This window comes from Lepeophtheirus salmonis, chromosome 6, assembly GCF_016086655.4.
Source record: "Lepeophtheirus salmonis chromosome 6, UVic_Lsal_1.4, whole genome shotgun sequence".
Classification (NCBI taxonomy): Eukaryota; Metazoa; Arthropoda; class Copepoda; order Siphonostomatoida; family Caligidae; genus Lepeophtheirus; species Lepeophtheirus salmonis.
The window spans coordinates 52,784,599-52,807,161 of NC_052136.2; the positions used below are offsets into that span (position 1 = coordinate 52,784,599).

General features: G+C 30.1%; 1 protein-coding gene across 1 annotated transcript in view; it reads right to left on the reverse strand.

Moving 5' to 3' along the window:
* Positions 1-9,755, reverse strand: part of LOC121120079 (phenoloxidase-activating factor 2-like) — a 152,656-nt gene extending 142,901 nt beyond the window's left edge. The window contains exon 1 of the mRNA XM_071889685.1: positions 9,747-9,755. Within this exon, the coding sequence (XP_071745786.1) occupies positions 9,747-9,748 (2 nt within the window). The 5' untranslated portion in view covers positions 9,749-9,755. The remainder of the gene's footprint in view (positions 1-9,746) is intronic.
* Positions 9,756-22,563: the final 12,808 nt, after the last annotated feature.

Here is a 22,563-nt window from a genome sequence, read left to right on the forward strand (position 1 = left end):
AAAAGAACCTCAAAGTTGTTATATCAAAAATAATTTTGTATTCTTGGAATTCAAAGGAATAAGGAAGGGGAGACTGATTCCAACAGGAAAAGAATGAGATCTATTATTGGCAGGAAGATGAAGGGCTGGAGATCCTCTAATCTTCATACCTGGCTTGACCTTTTTAATAGTCAAATAATAGCTGTTACTACTTATATATATATATATATAATACATCGTTATCTAAGGATGCAATGAATGTTATTGTTGAGGAAAATGAATATCTAAAACTATTGTTCCATCCCTATTACACTTAAGAACCAAATTAAAATAATAATTATGAGGCCAAAAAACCAAACTGGAGCAGTTTTATTCGTTTTACCTCACATGTTGCCAAATATTTATTTAATAAAATTTTTAATGATTTAGCTTGTGACACTTTCATTGAGTTGGAGAGTCTCATGTCTATCAATTGATCGCTGAGAACTGATTTTTTTAAAGATCTACTTGCAGAGTATTCTTCAAAAATGGTTGCCTTGTCCAAAAGTATTGTGATCAGCAACTCCAACCTTTGATTCAGCAAGTACTGAGGATATCATTTTCTAGAGCTCAAATTAAAAGATATTTTTAGGAAATTCAGTTTTTCAGGTCTGTTTTGAAAAAAATATGCTAACACTCACAACCTTGAGTATCATCGATGATCCTTACTGAATACTGGAATATTTTTCTTTTCTCTAGTGAGAATATCTTTTTCTCATTTATGTCCATGTCGTGACATCTAAAAATTAACCACACCAAGTCAAGTTTGGTGAAAGTATCTACATCAAATGTTTCCAAAATATTTCAAACTTATCAGTATTGCAAACTCTTGGATAAACATCATTCTGAGGTCAACCATTCAGGTGAAAGAACCTAAAAATTATTACTACCCAATTCTAAATTATATGTAACTTAATCCTTTTTTATTAAATGTACCAAAATTGTGGCAAATTTTTAATCAACAAATCAGGGTCTTTGTTGATTGATCTCTGTTTTTCATTTTTTTTATTAAAAATCTTGTGAAAAAGCTAGTTAATGCGGACATATTTGGTTATACTTTTTGAAATTTTTGGAAGTTGTTTTGTGGAATGACCAATATGAGAGTCATATTTCTAAGAGATGTATATTTTCATTTCATTACATGCATCAGTACATTGAATAAATCCCTGTTTGTCCAACGTTCAAATGTTGATTTCAAAGATACACATACGAGAAACCTTCATATCTCTTCTATATCTTCCAATATTTCTATCTGACTTGATGAGAAAGATTTTTTCCCCATCTAAATATTACATATAGAGATTTATCATTTGAGCAAATATGTTGTATATGACTGGATGTAAGCACAAAATAATATTAGATTGATCATGAATTTACCAAATGAAGCTCTGTTGTGTGTGTGAATGAATTAATTTCCATAAAAACATTATCTTTTTGTTAATTTTGGAGTTGCACGTCGTTGCTTTTATTATATTTTGCAAAATTTTATCAAATAAGAAACAGAAAAAAGCCCAAAAATCTATTGCTAGTTAGCAAATTCTGGAGTGATTCTTACAAACTATGGAATTATTATTCTATAGTCTGCAAGAGGTGGGCTGGCCTAGACGGGCTACAAATTTTATTTTTTGTGAATAGCTGTGGATATTTGGATTTTTTTTCAAAAGACTTCATATAACCAAGCCCCCGAAAAAAAATATATAATCCTTCGGACACCCCTGATAGTTGTTGAGAATCACTCACAGCACAACAAGAGTGAATTTACATAATCAAAGTTTAGAACATGGATAGGAAGAAAATAAGCATAAATATCCATCGCTGACCACAAAATACGTCGTCAATTTTTATCCCAGTGAGGTAACACCGTGGAAGTCAACTTGTATTCTTCTAGTAGGGTGTCCTATATCTAATATATACGTTTAAGGAAGACCCCTCAATTATGTAGGTATCCCTTAAAAAGAATTTAAAAAGTAAAGTAGTTCTCAAGTGCCCTCCAAAAAATATATATATACTTATCTTATCTTTGAAATTGACATGTGCTTAGTTCGTGTGTCTATTTCCCTCTACCTGATAGCATTTTGAATCCCCATTTTTAACGATGTAAGCTACTGCTTTAGATGTTACCTATTATATGCTTTTTCTTACAAGATTCACATGACCAAATTAGTTAGTTACCTTTTGTAATATATATATATATATTTTTAGAAACAATACGATGTAAAATAAATGTACATACACTTAGGATATTCATTAACATTTTGAGTCGTATTTAATGTGGGTCAAAATAGACTGAAAAAATACTATATATCACTATACATACAATGAACTAGGGGTTCTCATTTCCCGGGATATTATTTTTAGTGGAGTCTCGGAGAAAAATTTAAATTGTAGGATTCCATCAGTATATAATAAGTACTTTGAATTTTTTAGTATATTTTTTATATTTATAGAGGAAATAATACACTTTGAGTCTGTGTTACCCATTTTTTCAATATTTTAATTTTCTTCATTTTATCATTATCACTGATAGTCCGCAGTTTGGTCATTTTAGAGGTCTTTCTTTTTTTTTAATTTTTTAGGTTAATTTGTCTCGCAGAAAAAAAAAACTTTAAAAATAATTTATTAGCAAGTAATTTTTGGTGGAGCTGTAAGAATTATTATCGTGACTTTCCGCCAAAAATAATTTCATCTGCGAGGGTGGTCGAAAAGTTTCCGACCTAACAAAGATACAAGATTTTTTTCTGATTTTTATATTTATTTTTGAACATAGAGTCCTTGTAACTCGACACACTTCTCCCAACAATCCTCCCATCTCTGTAACAAGTCCAAAAAGTACTCGGCGTGTTTCTCTGCAAAATCATTGTTTTGAGACACTTTTTGTTTTTGGTGCAATATCTCCGAGTTGGATTGACTTAAAAGCCTCAAATTTTAAAACAAGAATACTTTATATCCCTGCTATTGTTTGAATCTATTTTTAGGTTACACTTTTAAAAGCAAATATTTGATCACAGTTCGATACTCAATCTTGTTCACAAAAACACTCAAACGGCGAGTTCTCCCATTTTTACGTTGTATATTACCCTTGTATATTATATATTTACTCGTATATGAAATATACTTTTTCGGCAATATGTCTCTAATTGTCCTTCAGCAAAAAAAAAAATTTGGCGAATAATCACAGTGAAATACAAACAGCCACCCACTAGCTAAAGGTCAACTCACTTATTCTAATTATAATAAATAGATGAAACTTATATTATGAAATAATTATATGTAGGATGCCCCGGGAACAGGAAATCCCGGAACTCCGGGAGAGAACCCCCAAAGTGTACAATGTATATATGTATCATTTTCAGAAATACATAGATACACCAAGTGATGGATGTGAAAAGGATGTAGTAGTATTTAGTTATCTCATTTTTCAATCTCTATTTTATGTTTCTCTCGTCACAAAGGTAGATATAATAATATGTACTTACTTCATTGTTTTAGGGCTTCAAAAGAGTTTATACATATTAGTTACTTACCTACCTACCTACCTATGAATTCTTTCTTTTGTTTTGAACCTCTCTGTCTTAATAGCTTTAAAATTCAGATGGGAGTCATTGAAGACGACACCGTGTGAGTTGCACATAAGGAGATGTTGTGAATGAATAGATTCGTTGACATTCCTTAGATTTATCTTCTTTATATATTATAGCTCTATATGAATAAGATTATATGAGTTCGGTATAAGAATATAGATTAGGGCGGTTCATTTTCCACTTTTTTCGAATTTCGATTACAAGTAGTGCGGAAAAGTTGTAATATGGCATGAAAATTACTAATACAAAATTGCAATGTCATTCGAGGTAATCTATAGATCACACATTTTGACCAAATTATGAAAAAAGACAAAAACTCTTTAATTTGTAAACATAGAAGACTTTTTTAGTTATTTTGTATAAAATATTTTTGTTTTACATTTTTGTAACCTATAAAAAGTATTTTCGTATGTTTGTCTTTTTCTTCCAAAATTGTCCTACGGAGCAAAAAAAGAGAAAATGCAAGGAAAATTGGGATCATTTTCTTTTACATTTCCCTTAGGAAGGTTCAAAATATTTTTTTTTATTCCCTCCTTTTGCTACATGGGATAGCAGCTTATGAAAAAAAAAACTTTATTGATACATTATATAGTTTGGAATAATGTCAACCATATTTAACTACTGCAAAATAATGATTAATGCTATATCTTAATGTTAATAACGAAAAACAACTTTTTGTCTACTTTCAAACTTGAACTATAAGTGCTACCTTAAGACAGCCTCATAGGAAAATAAAATTTTGAATAGATTATTTTCTTACCAATTGACAACTTTTCCACACCAACTGTAATCGAAAAAAAGTTAAAAAGTAACCGCCTTAATGAAGATACTAGGAAAGTTGGGTTTTAGGGGGGAATTGAAGTTGATCCAGCCTGCCCTTAATTGGGGTGTCCACAAATATATCTTTTCTAGTCCTTGTACATGCTTAAAACGGCATTTACTATTTACAAACTATGATTTATTCCCAGGGATTTAGGGATCTCATTCTCCGTGGATGTTTAGAGATTTTACATCAACGAGATATTTCTGAGGAAAAAAATACTTTCTTGTAAATCTCATGTTCAATTATTTCAAAATATGTTTCCTTTATATAATACATTTAAGGAAAAAAAGAATAGATAATTTTCAATATTCACAAGTGATAAAGTTTTTAACAATTTATGTTGTGCAAATGTTACCTTTTGTACCTCGATATAAAATTATGGCCTACAAAGTACCTATAATAAAACCTTCATTTAAGCAGTACTTTACATTCTAATTTAGGAAACACGGATTACTTTTGGCTTTTTCACTAATATTTAAAAATTTATTGAATGTCACGACGTAGCTCAATGGACAACATGCTCGGGTGGAATTATTATCCTAAGCTCAATGTGGGTAGGTTCGAGTCTCGATCGTTCCTAGAGAAGGAAATATACTTTATATAAATGGACTTCAAAAACAATTCCCTAGGTGAGATAAATCTAAAAACTATTATGTTTACATATACTTAATCAGTGCAAATCCATCTAACCAATTAAAGGAGCATTAAAAAAAATTCTTGAAAACTACATAAATTTCATTCCACTTATTATTTACAATCTCGTCCTAGAATTTCTTGGGATCTCGCTGAAAGAAGATTTCCTGGGAAATGAGAAAGACTAATACATGGGTAAATATTATAAGATCACATATGTACAAATATAAGCTTCTACATTATATCATGTTCTCGATATGTGATCAATTTTTACGGATAATTGGGCATTTAGATTGAAATAAAAATAAATTAAATTTGAAGGCTATATTTTAAAAAATGACAGTCTATTCCATCTATAACATAAATCATATTTTCCCAATTTTTAAGGATTTTATTCTAGAACAACTGCCGTTTAGGTTCTTCTAGGACATCAACTACCTACATAATATGTTCTCATTGTCTGCGGTTTTTCTAGAAACGTGTTTTTGGCGTTGTTTTTTTTTGTACAGAAAACTAGCTACAACATTATTTCATTACTCATGCTCAATTTTCTATTTATGGGTGCGTTGATAAACTGATCAATTATGTGCAAATCTTTATGATAAAATTGTGCATATCTTCAACTGAAGGCTTGCTTTGAATATTGTATTATTTTGATAATGCCCTTTTATAGAGCACATTTGTAATATTAATATGTACATATTATATCGAAATCAGTAAAAAAAAATATTGAAAAATGGGCACTAATAATGACATCGAATCCCATGGCCTTTTATACATTATACACAACACTTAAATGAATGTATTTAGTTCAATAGCAATCAAAGTTCTATGGCTTTGGGTCAAATATTGATAATTATTAATATATATTTTTTTAGTACAAAAGGGGTTCATTGGAGTTTTATATTCCGAATGTAAATGTAAATTATAAACTAAGGAGAAATATAATTTAAACTAGGGAGTGTAGTCTTGGGTTTCGGTCTGAAAATCCTGGACTGATCTGATACCGTTTAATTAAATGTTCAACTAATTTGATCCAGACTGGTCTCTTTGCAACTTGTCTTATTCCATCGCAAAAAAATCGACCTTGATCCGGTCTCATATCATATTTTTTATGATTGACATCTTTTTCGGTCTAATGTTTCAATTTCAGTTTGGAACGAAATATCGGTCCATATTGCTTTATAAAAGATCATTGAAGACAATAACGAAAAAAAAAACAAAAAAAATAGTTTGTAATCTTGTCTGAAAACTAGTTACGGTTCACAAATTGCCAAAAAGGAAACTGTGTGAGGTCTGAGTTCCGCTTCCTATAGGACGAAAAATAATCTCATTTTCAAATAAAACTCAAGTTTTCAAATTTATATAAAGTTTAATGAGACCTACACAATTTCATTAAAGTGTATTGTTGGTTACTACTGCTCTAAGGCAGCTGTTTCTTTCTTTGTTTTGCTCAGATATATTTCTTAAATTTCATAATATATAAAATGTAGAGTCTGATATAAAAAAAGAGATTCTAACCACGATAACTTTTGCAAGAAATATGTAAATGCTTATAAGATTGAAATTGTAGAATTAATGGTTAAATAGTTTCATAATCGTAGATAGATTTTAGAGTATTGAAGTGCCCTTACTTTGTGAAAAAGTAGATAGAAGATGCTGTTTATTGTCAATAAACATAACTACATGAATTTGGAGTTCTCAAGAGTTGAATAAAGTGTTTTTAATAGATTAGTTTAGGAAGTATATTTCATTCAATTTAATCATCATTAAATTTAAATATAATTGTAACTTTAGGTTTCTCAAAATATTATTGATCGTTCAGGGCTTTTTCTTTCTTTCTTTTTTGTGTGTCTCTATGGTAAATTAAATTTTCCCCCTAAATTTATTATGATTTTTCGAACACTAAAGGTATTTAGATGTATCTACAAGACATTGTCAGGAATCTCAGTTGTCACTTTTTATAACAGCGGTACAATACACCTTCTAAGTACTAGATCCGAGCCCACATCCAAAAAAAAGTCCAGATTGTAAATACCATATTTTACAGAAGACTCGCAAACTACGAAGTGGTTCTGTGAAGTACAAGGTTAGTGAGAGATATCTCTAATAGAAACTTTAAAGACATTTACGTGGACGTATGATATTAGATGGTTTAAGGTTAAATAATTGGGTTATGCTGGGGGATTAAAAACAGGACAGATAACTATTTCATTGCAGGTATATTATTCGTCTTTTCTTTAAGGAGAAAAAAAATTAATTGTGCTCCATGTTGATGATAAATATCCCATGATAAAGATCATTAGGATTGACCGTAAGGTAAGAAGTGGATGAGGAAGATTGTACACACGAAGTGTGCATCGAAACATGAGAAATTAGCCTATAAAAATATAAGATTCTTAATAATTATGTATATATAATTCATGAAAGGTATGTGCACCAATTAATAAATATATAATTAATTATAGATAATTACTCTTACGATGGGAATTAGTCCTTAGGTCACATTTCTTTGTTTATATATATATATATGTATATTGTTAAAATGTTTCGTGACTTTTCTCTTTTGTAAATATTTGCTCTTATTATTAAATTTTAATTAATGCATCCAAGTATTTAATTATACAGCAATAAGGGACTTAATGCATAAAAGATCAAAAGCCAATGTATTTTTGATCTTATATTATTTCAAATTAAATATACTTAACTTAATCTGGCCGATCATCTTCGTTCGTGAGGCTGATTTGGTTCAATTGTGGCAAACTGAATTCCCCCAAGAAAAGATTTAAATAATGTAACAGAGCAACAAAATAATAAATCAATTAGGGAAACGACGACCACTTGATAATTTTTTGTCCAAATTTAGTTGGCTACGAGAATACTTTTTTGTTCGCTAATGGCGCTGAATTAATTCATATCTCACCAAACAACTTGCATGAATTCCCCCCTTTAATTGAATTCACAAGATTAATTCTTTGAAAGGAAGAAAAAAATGGCATACAGCACGAAGAAAAATGATAAAGTAACGTCATCAATGGTATATCAAAAGCGACATCTTGCAGGGGGTGGGGGGATTTATCGTAGCTAAAGCTATCTCATCAAGCTAATATAGCTTGCATATTAGCTTGATAAGATACCTTTAGGTAAGACATCTTTTTTTATTGTTTTGAAGAGCATATGGTGTACATTAAGTTGTCCATAAAATCAAAATTACTTCTTCGAAAATGCATATCCCAATCTCAGTTACTCAAAAAAAAAAAAAAACGACAACTAAGACAACAATAACAGGTACCAACGAGAGCTTTAAGTCAATTCGATGACTTGATCGTAGGGTGGACTGGAAAATTTGCATTCAAATTAAGATTATACAAACAGTACTAATCATAAATGCATTTATATTCGTTTGACTATTAGTAAATGGATGGATGTTTGTTGAGTAAATGTTTGGTCTGTATGATTTGAAGTAACTCCATGTAATTCAGTAAAACGTGTTTCAACTTTTTCCTGCCACTCTACTCATCATATATCAAAAGTGATGATTTTGTGTTTATCTTTCAGAATTGATAAATAATAGGACTATATTTCATATATTAGGATCCTTTTAATTAATAACACAATAAATTAATGTTATTAGATGTATTTTCTTTAAAATGATTTTATTTTACAGTCTGGATATTATCTTCTTGTTTTCATGAACGAAACAAAGTAGACAATGCATGCTTTTGCTCCTCATCCACTGTAATTATTCGTGAACTAAATTGCTCTCTCAGCCGTACCCATTAACTGCTCTAAGCATTAACTTTTTTTTTTTTTTTTTTGGGGGGCTTCAATGTAAGCAGAATTACTATCCTATAAAAATGGAGCTTCACAAAGAAAAAAATTATCAATTTGAAACTGAAAACAGTGCCATGCTTTTTACCCATATGAAGTCTCATATTTTTTTACCTAAAATCTAATTTCATATAATGATAAACGAGTTGTTAATGAAACAATAAATAAAATCATCATAAGGTTTAAAAACATTCATGTACCAAACGAAGAACCATCAAATCCTCCATTCTATGCATCTTTTCACTCTGAATCATTCAAGACCATAGGTAGGATTTTTCTATCATCAATTCTATTCTGAGTTCAAAATGGAACTTACTCTTATCCCTCCTCAACAAATCCTGAGCGTTTCTCTCCCTCATTCATGAGCGCACACACTTATAGTTCCACTTTACGCTTAGATGTTATCTCCTTAAAAACGAAATAATACAAATAACATCTTTTGAAAATTATAAACATTGTTCCGCTTGCCAACAACAAAAAAACTCCCACGCTAAAAGAATGCTTATGATTTACAACAATATTTATCGGTCCTTGAAAAAATTACTAATCATTAGAGTGCCCTAGACAGAATACTTTGTACTTCATTGCAGAGTCTGACTTTAGAGCTATATAAATTCAACCAAATGTCTAATTTTTTCCTGTGATCATTAAAAAATAAAATCAAAATGTTTTTGTTTTTTTTCAAACTCACAAGATTCTTACTTTCTTTAGTTATTGATTTTTACGAAACTAAGTGACTATGATGGTTTAAAGAAAAGAGGGGTTCCATATCGAGCATGTATTATGAACAATAAATCTGGCTTGCAGATGTTTTTCTTTATTCCTTCTTGCCTTGAATCATCGGACATTATTCAAGTAACATCTTTAAATATATTAAGGAAAGTAATTTCATCTCAGAATTTGCTTTCATCTATACCCGGTAGTTTCAAATTAAAAAGAAATGTATACTTAGAGAAATATATATTATTATTTCAATTATAACGATTATTTTTATCTACAATATGGAAATAAGATTGGATAGCAGAGTAATAACAAATGTTAAATGGATATTAGGATCAGATATTTATTAAAACTAGGCAATAGAGCGATACAACTTTGATAGACGATAAGGTTAATGTCCTTTTATTTGTTAGTCCCATTTTGAAATCCAATAATTCATTGGTATCCTTAATATTAATAAAAAGGTATTTGCATTACTACAAAACTTGGCCGTTTAGGCCCTCAAAATGGCCGACATCAAAAATGATGACGTCTTCTGAAAATGCTATATACCTAGTGATTTAAATTTTGCGAATTTTTTAGCTTGCTGTTTATTTTTGAAATTGGTAATCTGAAGAATTAATTTTATTTTCCTTTGCAGTTTTCATTATTACTTAATTCTGGAGTAATAAACTTCCTTTAGGACTTGTTGCAGAGTTATGGAGAGTTCTAATTTTAAGTCCTAGTTGGACTCAGGGTGAAATTGAGGGTAGCCATCTCAAATTAATTCTAGCCAATGTCCATTTTTATTTCCTTCCCTCCCCCCTTGTCAAAGCTAAATGTAGCTGGTCTACTCAATTGCATTCTTCAAATTTTTGGGATTACCATGTTGATTTTTCTTCTATTTTTTTTTAAACACACCCATTATACACCCAATTTTCATAACTTTATACCCAAGGTTAAGAGAAATATAAGGTTAAACCATCATGTAATCGGGCTTACTATAATTTTCAATTTGATGTATCGTACCGACTGATGGGCAAGACAAAACAGATTTTTACAAAACACGCAACCAATCATGCTCTATGACGTCAATATTTCTAGAATTTTCAATTTGATGAATTGTACCGATTGCTGGGTAAGACAGACAGTTTTTGACAAAGCACCCAACCAGTCATATTTTATAAAGTTTTATAAACATCAATCGTACATGCGTTATGATATAGCTTTGTATTTTATTAACCTTGTATATCCCTATATCCTTAGTTACAAGTGATGAATAGAGAGTCTAAATCAATGTTTTACACTACAGATTCTCCTGACAATTTTACTGCTGTAAATGTATCTTCCATCATGGCTACACATTACGCCAATGTTAAATGTAGCTGAAATATGTTAGTTTTGACTCCATCACCTCCTAATCATATAATCATAACAATAAATTTTCTACGACATGTTCTGATTTGATTCGGCGATGTAGGCAAAGTTTCATCGTCTAACTATAGTAGCAATGCAGAATCTTAAGCCCTGCCTGCTTTGTACAGCCCTTTTGTACAAATTACATCTTTTACACAACATATACAACAAACATAGTTGAAGTTAGTAGGCGATATTGACCTTTAGTAACTCTTTTGTTTAAATATTCATTAAAGTCATTAACAGAATTTTTTTAATAATAAATTCATCATCCTTCAAATTCAGTTAATCACTGTACAATATTATTTGGTTGTTTTTTTCTTTAATTAAGAATTTTTTTTTTTTTAAACATTCACATTCATTAACATGGCCAAAAATTAATGATTATTTACGATATACCTATAATAAAACCTATTATAATATCTGTAATATAATGATTATTTTGACATATTTATTATATAAATAATAAAGTTAAAACACCAGATTTTGATGTGTATATTTAATTGTATATCCATAAACAATCTAATTAAGACATTTCCCCAACCTCACGTCACTTCAAGACAGCAACAAAGAGTCTTCAAATGATATATCAATCCAAATATTTTTTCGCCCACGGTTATATATACAAATGTAAACACTACTTATATGTAAGACAGGGAGAAAAGTGATGCAAGGCCTTCAGAATAGATTTTATTCATTCTAAATTGGTACCATACAGCCGTATTTCTCAAGTTTTTTCAGTCAGGGCACTTTTTAACAATGCATAAAATATCAAGGCACCATAATTAAAATATGATTACAAATGACACTGCATAGCCTAAATACAACTGCTGAATAATGAATAAAGCATAATATAAACTATAAATAATAATAACAGTAACCATTAGAAACACAGGTTTATAATGTAGTACTTTATAATATTGCTTGACTACCCAAGCGATACCTCAGTACAAGAAACCAACATTAAGACCATAACAACTCAAATGAAGTGTATGAAGTAGGCTGATGCTCCATTTAACGGACAATCATGTCCAGTTCTTGAGAGGCTTTTGATTTAAGAAAACGATCGTTGATGCTGTTGGTTGCCCTTTGTGAAATTAAATGTATTTCCGAGGTTAAATGATAAAACAATATGGTGTGCAATGCAGTTATATTTACCCCAAGTGGGCTATTGACATGACATTTAATTGATAATAGGATACTTGAGACATATTTTTACGCTTAATTTAATATATTTATTTACATAATATAACGAATTTAAAATTTTATCAATTCTTTCAAATGTAGAACGAATTGTGTATATTCAAATATATTTATTAATTAAATGTCAGATTTTTTTTTTATTATTAGATGTCCAAATACATAATTTTTTGCGGTACCATTTTTGAAAAACGCTGTCATTAAAAAAGATAAATTGGCTAAGTGATTATAAACGTATATTACAGTATGCTTGCGAAGATAGGATGTCCTATGTTTAGGGTTGGATCGGTATAAAAACTAAAAAGACTGAATTCATATCACTCCGGTCCTTATCAGTCTTTTATTGAATCTAAAACAGTTTAAACTTACTAATACTAATTACAAATTGCTAATAATTACGTCATTTGAGTCGCTGAAGTTTCATCATATTTCCTCTTTCAAACAGAAAAGATAAATGAAGTTAAAACTAGGAAGTGTGTCACTAGAACGTATTATTGTACGTTCTCAGGGGGGGTCCGTAGAATCATATCATAGTAAATTATTTTCCATAGTGAATAGTTATTCTCCAAAAGTTGGATTTTTTACAAGAATTCAGAGTTATTCACAAAAAATTATTTTTTTTGGAAAAAAAATCCAAAAACCCCAAAGCTATTCTCAAGATATTAAATTTTTTTCAAAAATCCACAGCTGTGTACAAAAATTAAATTTTTCCGAATAAATTTCAAATTTTTTTTTTTTTTTAAAAGATCAAATACAAATTTTATTTTCTAGTAATAAACAAAAATTATTTAATTTGAGGAGAAACTACAGCCCCTACAGCCCACCCCTTGCGAATGCCCCTGGTTCTAGCTGTCAATCATTATTTTTTTTAGTTCTTATATTCTTCAATCCGACCTAGGAATGAAGAAAACATACAAACTTTTATTTAAAAATATAAAAGATGACTAACCAAAAAATATTCATTGTTACTCACTGTTTTTCATGAGCAAACTCATACGTAGTTACTTGACACTTATATGTTCTCTCCTCAAGAATTACAGAATAATAATAACAGCTTTAAAATATATAATTATATATATATATTATATGTAGTCATTGGACGATTAATCGGAAACTGGGGTTTTTCGGGAATTTGAATTGGCATCGGGAAAATAATGTTTAATTGGCAATTCCAATTCTTATTTATTACTATTACTTAGAATTTTATTACTTTTGCTAGGTTATAAAAAAAAATAACCCCTTCCAGAATTAACGATTTTTTGCTTTTTTACGAACAAATTTAATATTTGTAATTTTTTTTTCAAAAAATTTAATTATTTGTAAATAGTTAATATTTAATTTGTCAAATTTTTTTTTCTAAAAACTCCAAAAACCAAGCTCCCTCCCCCAAGGTTAATAGAAATACAAACTTAGATCATTATATAATTTGTATGGCTAAAATTTTCAATTTGACTTGCCTTACCTACAGTTAGACAAGATAGACATATTTTAACATCATAGAGAATAACAACGGTATATCAACACCATACAATAGTAGAAATGATAAAATTGATACTAAATTTCAGCTCATATTTTAAAATATAGAGTTGTATAAAATTATCAGTTCTATATGATTTCGTTTCATATGACTACATTGTTACTTCTTAGATCCAAACTGATTGCACCCTGTACAGAAATTCAGAAAGAAAGATAAACATAAAGAGACAATCTTTGCTTTATGAATATAGATATCCTACCAGCAGGTGATTATCTGGACATATGCAACCATAACACTCACGATAAATTTATAGATGTCTTTGATAGTTGGTACAAAAATATCTAATATTTGGCGTGTCAACATAAAAAAAATGTTGTGATCTTTCTCATAAGTGAGCCTGGGTTATATTTGATTCCCACAAATAATTATTTAACGTTCCTTTTAATATATTTTTTTGCAATATATTTAGAATACACCGCAAATCGCACTTAAATATCGTAAAATGCTCTTTCAGTTATAGACAAAAGATTGAATAGATTATATTTGAAAGGTCATATTGGAGCTAAACGAAGTATTATAGGTATACTATACGTTGGCTCGATCCTTAGTCAATATTCCTATGTATTTCAATCCTTTTCAGGTTTAATAAAATAATGCATAAATTTTTCTCAAATAGGTACCGGTTGTGACACTAAAATCTGAACACTAGGTATTTGGCAAATTGAGAGTTTCTGCTGAGTTTTTCAGAGATAGACATAAAATTAACTTTGAACATTTCATAACGCTGTCTTGAAATTTCATTTGTTTATCAAGAAAACAGTGTTAGAACGTAACACTCGCTTTTTGATGCAGCAAATAAAATTATGATACTCAAATCCTCCTGAGGGCTCAGACTAACTTCCTGGATGTTAATGTGGCCCTGGAACAAGACGTTGCACCTCCTTCACTGCCAAAGCTGCTCAAAGATGGTTAGGTAATAACATCAATTTCTGGGCAAAATAAATATCTCGTTAAAGGTAAATGTATTGATTGTCAGAATTTCAACGTGGCACAGAGTAAATTAAATATTGATGAGAAATAAATTGAAGATTTTTCATTTTCTTGATTTTTGAATAAGATTGATTTTGTGCTGACGCGGGACATATGTAGAAAAGGAAGCTATCTCTCACTCAAACAAATACATAACAAAACTAATGGATTCTATTTGTTTAACTCATTATTTTATCAAAAATAAATGAGTTAATTACTTTCGTAAACTTTCAGGAAAAGAAAAATGTATATAGATGTTTAATTACTTAGGTACATAGAGTTAATTTTTGTGTTAGGGCAACCTTAGTTATACACTCCAAGGTCATGGGAACAAGAATTCCTTTTTAAATACATCATAAATTGCGTAAGTACATATTTTAAATAATAATTGCAATTGAGTATTTCTTATCTTTAATATATTTTTTGACAAGTTTCATGCTTGAAAAATTCATTCCATAATATGTAGAAACAAATTTATGTACTATGAATTTTCATTTCCTTTTAAATATTTATGTCAAATTTATCACAATTACTACGATCAGCTTTTTGAAATAAACAAAGATGCAAGGTATTTCCTTTCAGCTATTTTTATTAATATTCATTAGTTGACTCTTGTATGATTTTGAACAGCTGACTCTACGTAGAATGAGCTCAAAAAGGCTATTACAAAGGATTTTTATATTAATTTCAGGGTAGTCGGCCAGGAAGGGCTGTAGCCCCCCCCAAATGAAGGATTTTTTTATTCTAACTGGAAAATGTAACATTTGACTTTTTTTTCAAAAAATTTAATATTTAAAATTTAATTTAATTTTTTTCCAAATTTAATATTTTGAGGATGGCTATGGATTTTTTAAACTTTTCTGTAAGAAATTGTAATTTTCGAATTTTTTTGAAAAAAAAAAAACCAAAATCAAGCAAAAAAAAAAAAAAAAAAAAATATATATATATATATGTTTAATCCTACAGATGGCCCTGCATCTAAATAAATCAAGGGTCTTGGTTTAGAACTTGTTTCACTTTATACATAAGCATTGATAAGATTTTAATTAATAACTATTCTTTAAAAATAATTAATATTTGGAAACAAGAAAAATATAGGAGGCTAGCTACTTTATGTTCAAAAAAAAAATATTTGCCTTTTCTTAGTCGAGGTTGAGATTGGATAAGCTCTTTGTGTACACAAGCTCCTCCATATTTTGCATACATAGAGCGTTTTCACATGACTTTATCTTTCTAGAAGTATTTCACTTTGAAGGTATATAAGAGTAGGTACTCGAACAGCCAAATTGTACTAGAATTTAACCTTTTTTCCTGGGTAACAGTTTTTTTTTTTTTTTTTTCACTTTTACAGTAATTTATTGATGTTTCCTAATTTGTCCATTTTGTATCATAAGGGCCTGGGCTCCCAACAAGACTCCTCCAATACTGTGATTATTGTACTGCCAATGCATAGCTACCGCATCAAATAATCATTTGATATATAACGAGCCAATTGCAAGTATGGAGTAGAGTAATGTTTGTACAGCTATATACCATTGGTGTCATTGGTTAAAAAATAGCAGCTTAGTATCCTTTTTTTCTTTTACTATGACTACGCGGTCTAGGTTTATTTATACAAATATTTTCCCTAGTTAGTAGTTTTTTATTCAGCATTAGAACGCTAGCATTTAGTTTATAGTTTATTTCAGTGTTTTAAATTAGAAAGTAGATGCCCATAACCTACCTTCCAAAAGCTCGATCTACTTTAGCTAGCTATACGCTAGTGTTGAGCATCTACATTTCTGTTGGGTCAATAACTATGTCTCAATCACTAATATATCGTTATTCAATCTGTAACAACTTTGAAAATGGTTTTTTTATTATTATTTTTTTTTTTTTTTCCACGGTACAGAATAATGCGTGACGACTGAGGATGGTTTAAGAATAGACAAATTAGAACATGTTGATTATTTAAAAAATAGAATCTTTTGTTGAATGATATTTGCAAATGTCCCACGCAGTCTTTTTACCGCAATCAAACCCTCACAATTTGAAGGCTTCAAAATGAAGCAATTCATTAGTCAATTGCTTCAAATTTTCAAATGAAATGATGTCAATTAATTGAAGTAAATTATTTTATTTGTGAGCTATATTGAATTTGATTATTTTATATTTAATGTTTCTCCTTTTGTACTTGGAATATTGATTAGGCTCATCAATTTTATAGAAATAAACTCAAATGGGCCTCATCTTTTCCACCTTAGACAAGGATTCAAGAACATTGTATCAAAGCTATATTGTAAAAAGTAAAAAAATGTGGTATAAAATAAAAAAAATCATTTCGCTGTATAAAATATTATTTAAAATTTGGATTTGTGGATCCATTTCATGAGTTACTTTTCAAATTAATCAATCCACTCTCAAAATGGAGGAAAACAGTCATTTGTAAAAATTACTACTTTTGTTAAAGTACTCGCTAAAAATATTTTTTGCTGGGATGATAATCTCTACATAGTATAAGATTGAACAAAAATCATGTCATTCCCCAATTTTTCTTTCTTTACCCCATGGATAATATTCCAACTTACACATCAAGTAAGTTGATCAAATGTAAAAATATAGCGTTTTGACTTGACACCATAATTAAGAAAGACATTCCATTGGGTAGTGGCCACGGATCCTCCTCTTCCTAGTGTTTTTAAGGTGGAGGTCATCATCAACAAAGTGAAGGTGATAATTTATATTTGCAGATGCAACAAGAACCCCATTTCAACAAATTTGGAAATTGTAATCAATAAAGAACAACACATTTCACCAAATTTATCCGAAAATGGTCATAAATTCGGACTTTTAGGTGTTTGTATTTAAAAAAAAAAAAAATCTGTGATTTTTAGTGTTATTTTTCCTATTATTGTTTTTTGTTTACACTTGTCAAAATGTGTTGGGATTTTTTTACTTTTTTTACTTTTCAGAATTGTTATTAAAGGTATGCCTATTGGGGCTTTTGTTTAAAAAGTTATAAGGGTCTAAAGAAGAGTATCGCTTTCCATTATTTTCCAGGCTAAAAATGGAAATATATTGAGTTCCGAAAAAGATACAGAATCAATAAAAAAACTTTATAATCATTAAAAAAATACTGCCAAATTGAAAGTTTAAACAACCCTTTTTATCATCATAAGAAAACTTGTTCCTTTACGGTAATAAAGTATTTTTGTTTTAAAGCCATTTGGTGAAGTTTATATATAAATATATGTATTAATTTTTGTCAATTTAAAAAGAAGAAATAACTTTATCCATAACTATACCTCCAACGTGGTGTTACTCTCCGTTCAATAAGCAATATTTCAATCAAAATACTTTATTGGTTGCTCAATAAAAGTCTCAAAAAGCTTTTAAAATATAAAGATTACTTTTATATAAGACGAATAATTATTTCACTGTTAGTAAAATACTCAATAATTCAATACAATTACAAAGTTATGTGAGGTTTCAAAAAGTTTGAAATCTCTGTTACCATATTAAAGCTTATTTTCAGTTATTTCAAATAAAAAAGTCTACTAATCTCAATTCATTAAAATACATTGAGAAAAATATCCATACACTTTGTCAAACTATATTAAAGATGCAATGAACGATTTTAATATCCTTAAAGATAGAGTCTGAGTGGATTTAAAAAACTTTATTTGAATAAAATCTTTTTGTTATCTATAAAAAAGACGATACGAAAAAAACTTTGATATAAGAGTATAACTAAAGTGATTCTATTGATTTTTACTTAAAAGTTACACGATTGAAATTACATTGATATATTACAGTTGGTGAGTAGAAAATAAATAGTAGAAAAAAATCTGAAACCCCAAAAATTGTATACTATATAATAATAAAGCTATTTATGTAAGTAATTATATTACGGTGTGAATAGTTTTTAAGAGTCAAGCCACCTGAATGATGAAAACTACCAACGCCCTTGGTTATTTTTAGAGCCCACGGGTCCCTTTTTTTAATTTCCAACCCGACACAAAAAAAAACTGAAATAGTAAGTGATAAAAGGACTTCTTTTGGACAGAGCAGGGGCTGTATAATTGTGAAATACACAGCCCGAACTGCGAGATAACTCGGTATGTTCATATAATTATAATAATTCAATTAAGCTTACATACATTAGGAAATAATTAAATGCAGGACTTCATAGGAATGAAATATTTTCCGGGAATTTTACAAAAATTTAAAATTCTGAAAGAGAAAAACTATTGTGTACTGTGTACACTGTACATATATAATATAATTTAACACATTTTTGACTGGTGTTTGACATGGGGCAGATGTAAACTGTCCAAATTTAGGAACATACAAAACAATACATATACCATTGAAATTGATAAATGGTATTGAAATCCCGTTATCCTGAATAAGAACCAGTTTTTACTTCAACTTCTAAGACAAAAAATGTACTTTGTTTCAAGACAAATTACAACTTTTATTCTGTATATAGTACATAAGTGTTTATCTTTTTTGTAGATCCATGTATTTACATATGAATTATCGAATAACACAAAAGAGAGTCAAGAAGTAAGTTTACTCACTTCAAGTAATTTTTGAGTACATGGAATCTTCTATATACTAGGAACGGTGAAAAAAACTTTACATTTCGTTTTTGCTACAAGAATCAAGTTTTTGTAAATGAAATATAAATTGTTCTGGTCAAATATTAAAAAAAGAAGGAAATAAACAAAAAAATTAAATCTTCGTTAGTGTCTTTGAAGCCGAGAAAATACCATCTGAACGTTACCAATGAATTTTGGCCAGCACACTATTGGACACTGGCATGAAACCAACGGAGATTGCAAAACATTTGAGGATCTCCAAGCCAACTCGGATATGAACGTGGTGTTTCAGCAGAATGGCGTGCCAATGCACCGGTCCAAAAAAGGCCCAAAAAGGGTTGGAGGACAACTTGCCTTTCTGCTCAAAGAAAATGTGGCCCTCCTACTCACTAGATACCAACCCATTGGACTTCATTTTTTTATTGCATATGGAGTCCAAGGCCTGCACCGTCTGTCACCCAAATATGAACAACCTCAAGGACGCCGTCAAACAGCACTTGAATACCATGTCTGAGGACTACATCCACAATTGGTGGAAGGACTTCGGTGGCCGCCAGGGGGCCATTATTGCTGCCAAGGGAGACTACGTCAATAATTAGGGTAGCTAAGACATCATATTAATTATTTCTATTTTATTGGCATACCCTATTACAACTGGTTGCTCAAATACATCTTGATAAAGTTCTAGATTGAAAGTGTGAAGTGTTTTTTTGCTGCACCTGGTATAATAGAAACCATTTATCCAAGCAACAAGGAATTGGGAATCAAATCAAGTTAGACTTATCTTCATAAAAGGGGATCATACGCTTATAAAATCCTTGACATAAACCGTTCACAACATGCAGTAGTCATATTTAGAACCTTATGACATCTCCATACATATAAGATTATCTTTTCATTGTTGTTCAAGAATAAAAAGGAAAACAGAATGAAGGGCTAGGAAAACAATTATGTTTTAATCTTGACATGTGTTGAAATTTTCCATTTATGGAAAGTGTCTTTATTCGAAGAATCTTTTCATTTCTAAAAAAAGTCGTCCAGCTGCTTTTATATATGAATTATACCAACACTAGATATATTATAATTTATAAAAATATATGGGTGTGACTCTAAAACTAATTAAAATATGAAATTATAGGAGATGATGAAATAATACATAATTAATCAAAGCTAAATTTTATAATAAGTTTTTTTAGTTATCATAATAATATCCCAAATACATCAACAACTCTAATTATTATTTGCCAGTTGTTGATCCTCTCAATATTAGTGTTTCGAAGTTAATTTATTAAATCGAATTAAATATTGTGAAACTACTGATATCCGTATTAATTTAATAGATGATAGGGTTTTAGAAAATATTAGGTTGGGGAAAAAGTAAGTTCGTAGTTCTTTTTTTTACGCTCTTTTGTTTAACTAAACATCCCTGTTCAATATTATTCTCATCGGAGCATACGATAAGTTGTTGTAAATTGTGAGTGTGTACAACAAACGCTTTTTGTGCAGTATTGTGCTTGATCAGTTCAGTCGTGAATTATGCTGCCTCGATTATGGAAGTTACAAAAGAAGAATTGCGTCATATTTTAAATGTTTACTACATGAACGGGAAAAATACGTCATTTCTAAAGTGGATTGTGACTAGGGAGGAAAAATAGATCACTTACGTCAATGTGAAGCAACAGATATCGTATTCAAAAGCAATCGAAGCTCCCCAAACCGTGGCATCTCCAGGGTTGACTACTAGGAAGGTGTTGCTTTGTGTTTGATAGCATTGGCAGGGAATAATCTACTATGAGCCTCTACCCTATGACCAATCGCTCAATTCTGTCCTCTACTGTGAAGAACTCGGCTGTTTGAAACTGGCGATCGAACAGAAGCAGGCATCGTTGGCGAATAGTAAAGGAATTGTATATGATCAAGACAACGCCAGGCCACACACATCTTTCATGACGCGCCAGAAGCTCCGGGAGCTCAGATGGAAACTTCTTATGCATCCACCCTACAGTTCAAAGTTGGGACCAAGTGACTACAATCTGTTCCGATATATGGTCAATGCGTTTGAGGGTACAAATTTGGCCTCAATAGATGCCTGTAAAAATTGGTTGTTCGAGTTTTTCGCCAGTAGGGACAGGGGTTTCTACGAGAAGGGGATTATGAAGTTCAATTCTTGTTGGCAACAAGTTATCAAACAGAAGGGCGCCTACTTGGCTTACATCGGATAATTGTAAAAGTTCTCATAAAGTATTGAAATAAAGCGAAGAATACGAAATTACTTTTTCCCCAAACTATTATCAGCGACCGGTATATTAAAAAGAAAATAAACCCAAAAAAAGATGTGATACACCTGACAATTTGAAGAATGTTTTGGAGAAGAGCAGCTTATTTTGTCATGGTGTTGGACTAGATTAGCTGTGAGCAGCTATGAGAAGAATGAAATACACACAAATCCCACTCCATATCAAAAAAGGATATAGGCAGGAATTACTCTGATATCGAACCTCAATTCTACTCTGAGTCCAACAAGGACTTATACTTATAACTCCCCAACAGATCCTTAGTGTTACTTTATACTTAGATGTTCGAATTAAAAAAAAATTATAACAGCTTCGTAAAATATATTGTTATCGTGTGACTTTTTCTTTCTTTTTTTTAGCACACTGGTAGGTCATATTTTCTGCAACAATTTTACAAACCTCACAATCATAACAATTCACAACCTTTTTTTTTTTAAGCTGTCTTTTTTTTCGATTAGCCCCTTTTATCAGTGTTCTGAACGTTGATTGGTTGAATTTGAATTAGCTCTTGCTATGTTCTTGTAATTCCCAAAAATTATTAAATATGTTTTTTTTTTTTAATAGTTTGCTAACTACTAACTGACTTTAGGCTTTTTTCTACTTCTTTTTGTTGGAATAAAAGTAATGACTAGTCCAATAGTTTAAGAAAGTAACGTAATTGGCTATATAGTAAATAATTTTGGGCAATTTTTCTTTTTAGAAGAAAGGTTTAGAGATGCAACGAAGAATGCTTAAGAATATAAGATTAATATTCTCCTTTTATGGATACAATCACAATTCGGTTATTTTTAAGTGGATTATTCACCTCGGTCCCAGCATTATCCCCCCTCCCCATTTTCGACATGCAAATTTTTCTTTAATTAACTTTTTGACATAGCCTCCCTCAACATGACATGACCCATGACACCCCTTACCATATATGAACATCTTGTTACACCATAAAACTATGAATTTATTTATTTCTTTTTTGCAAAATTAG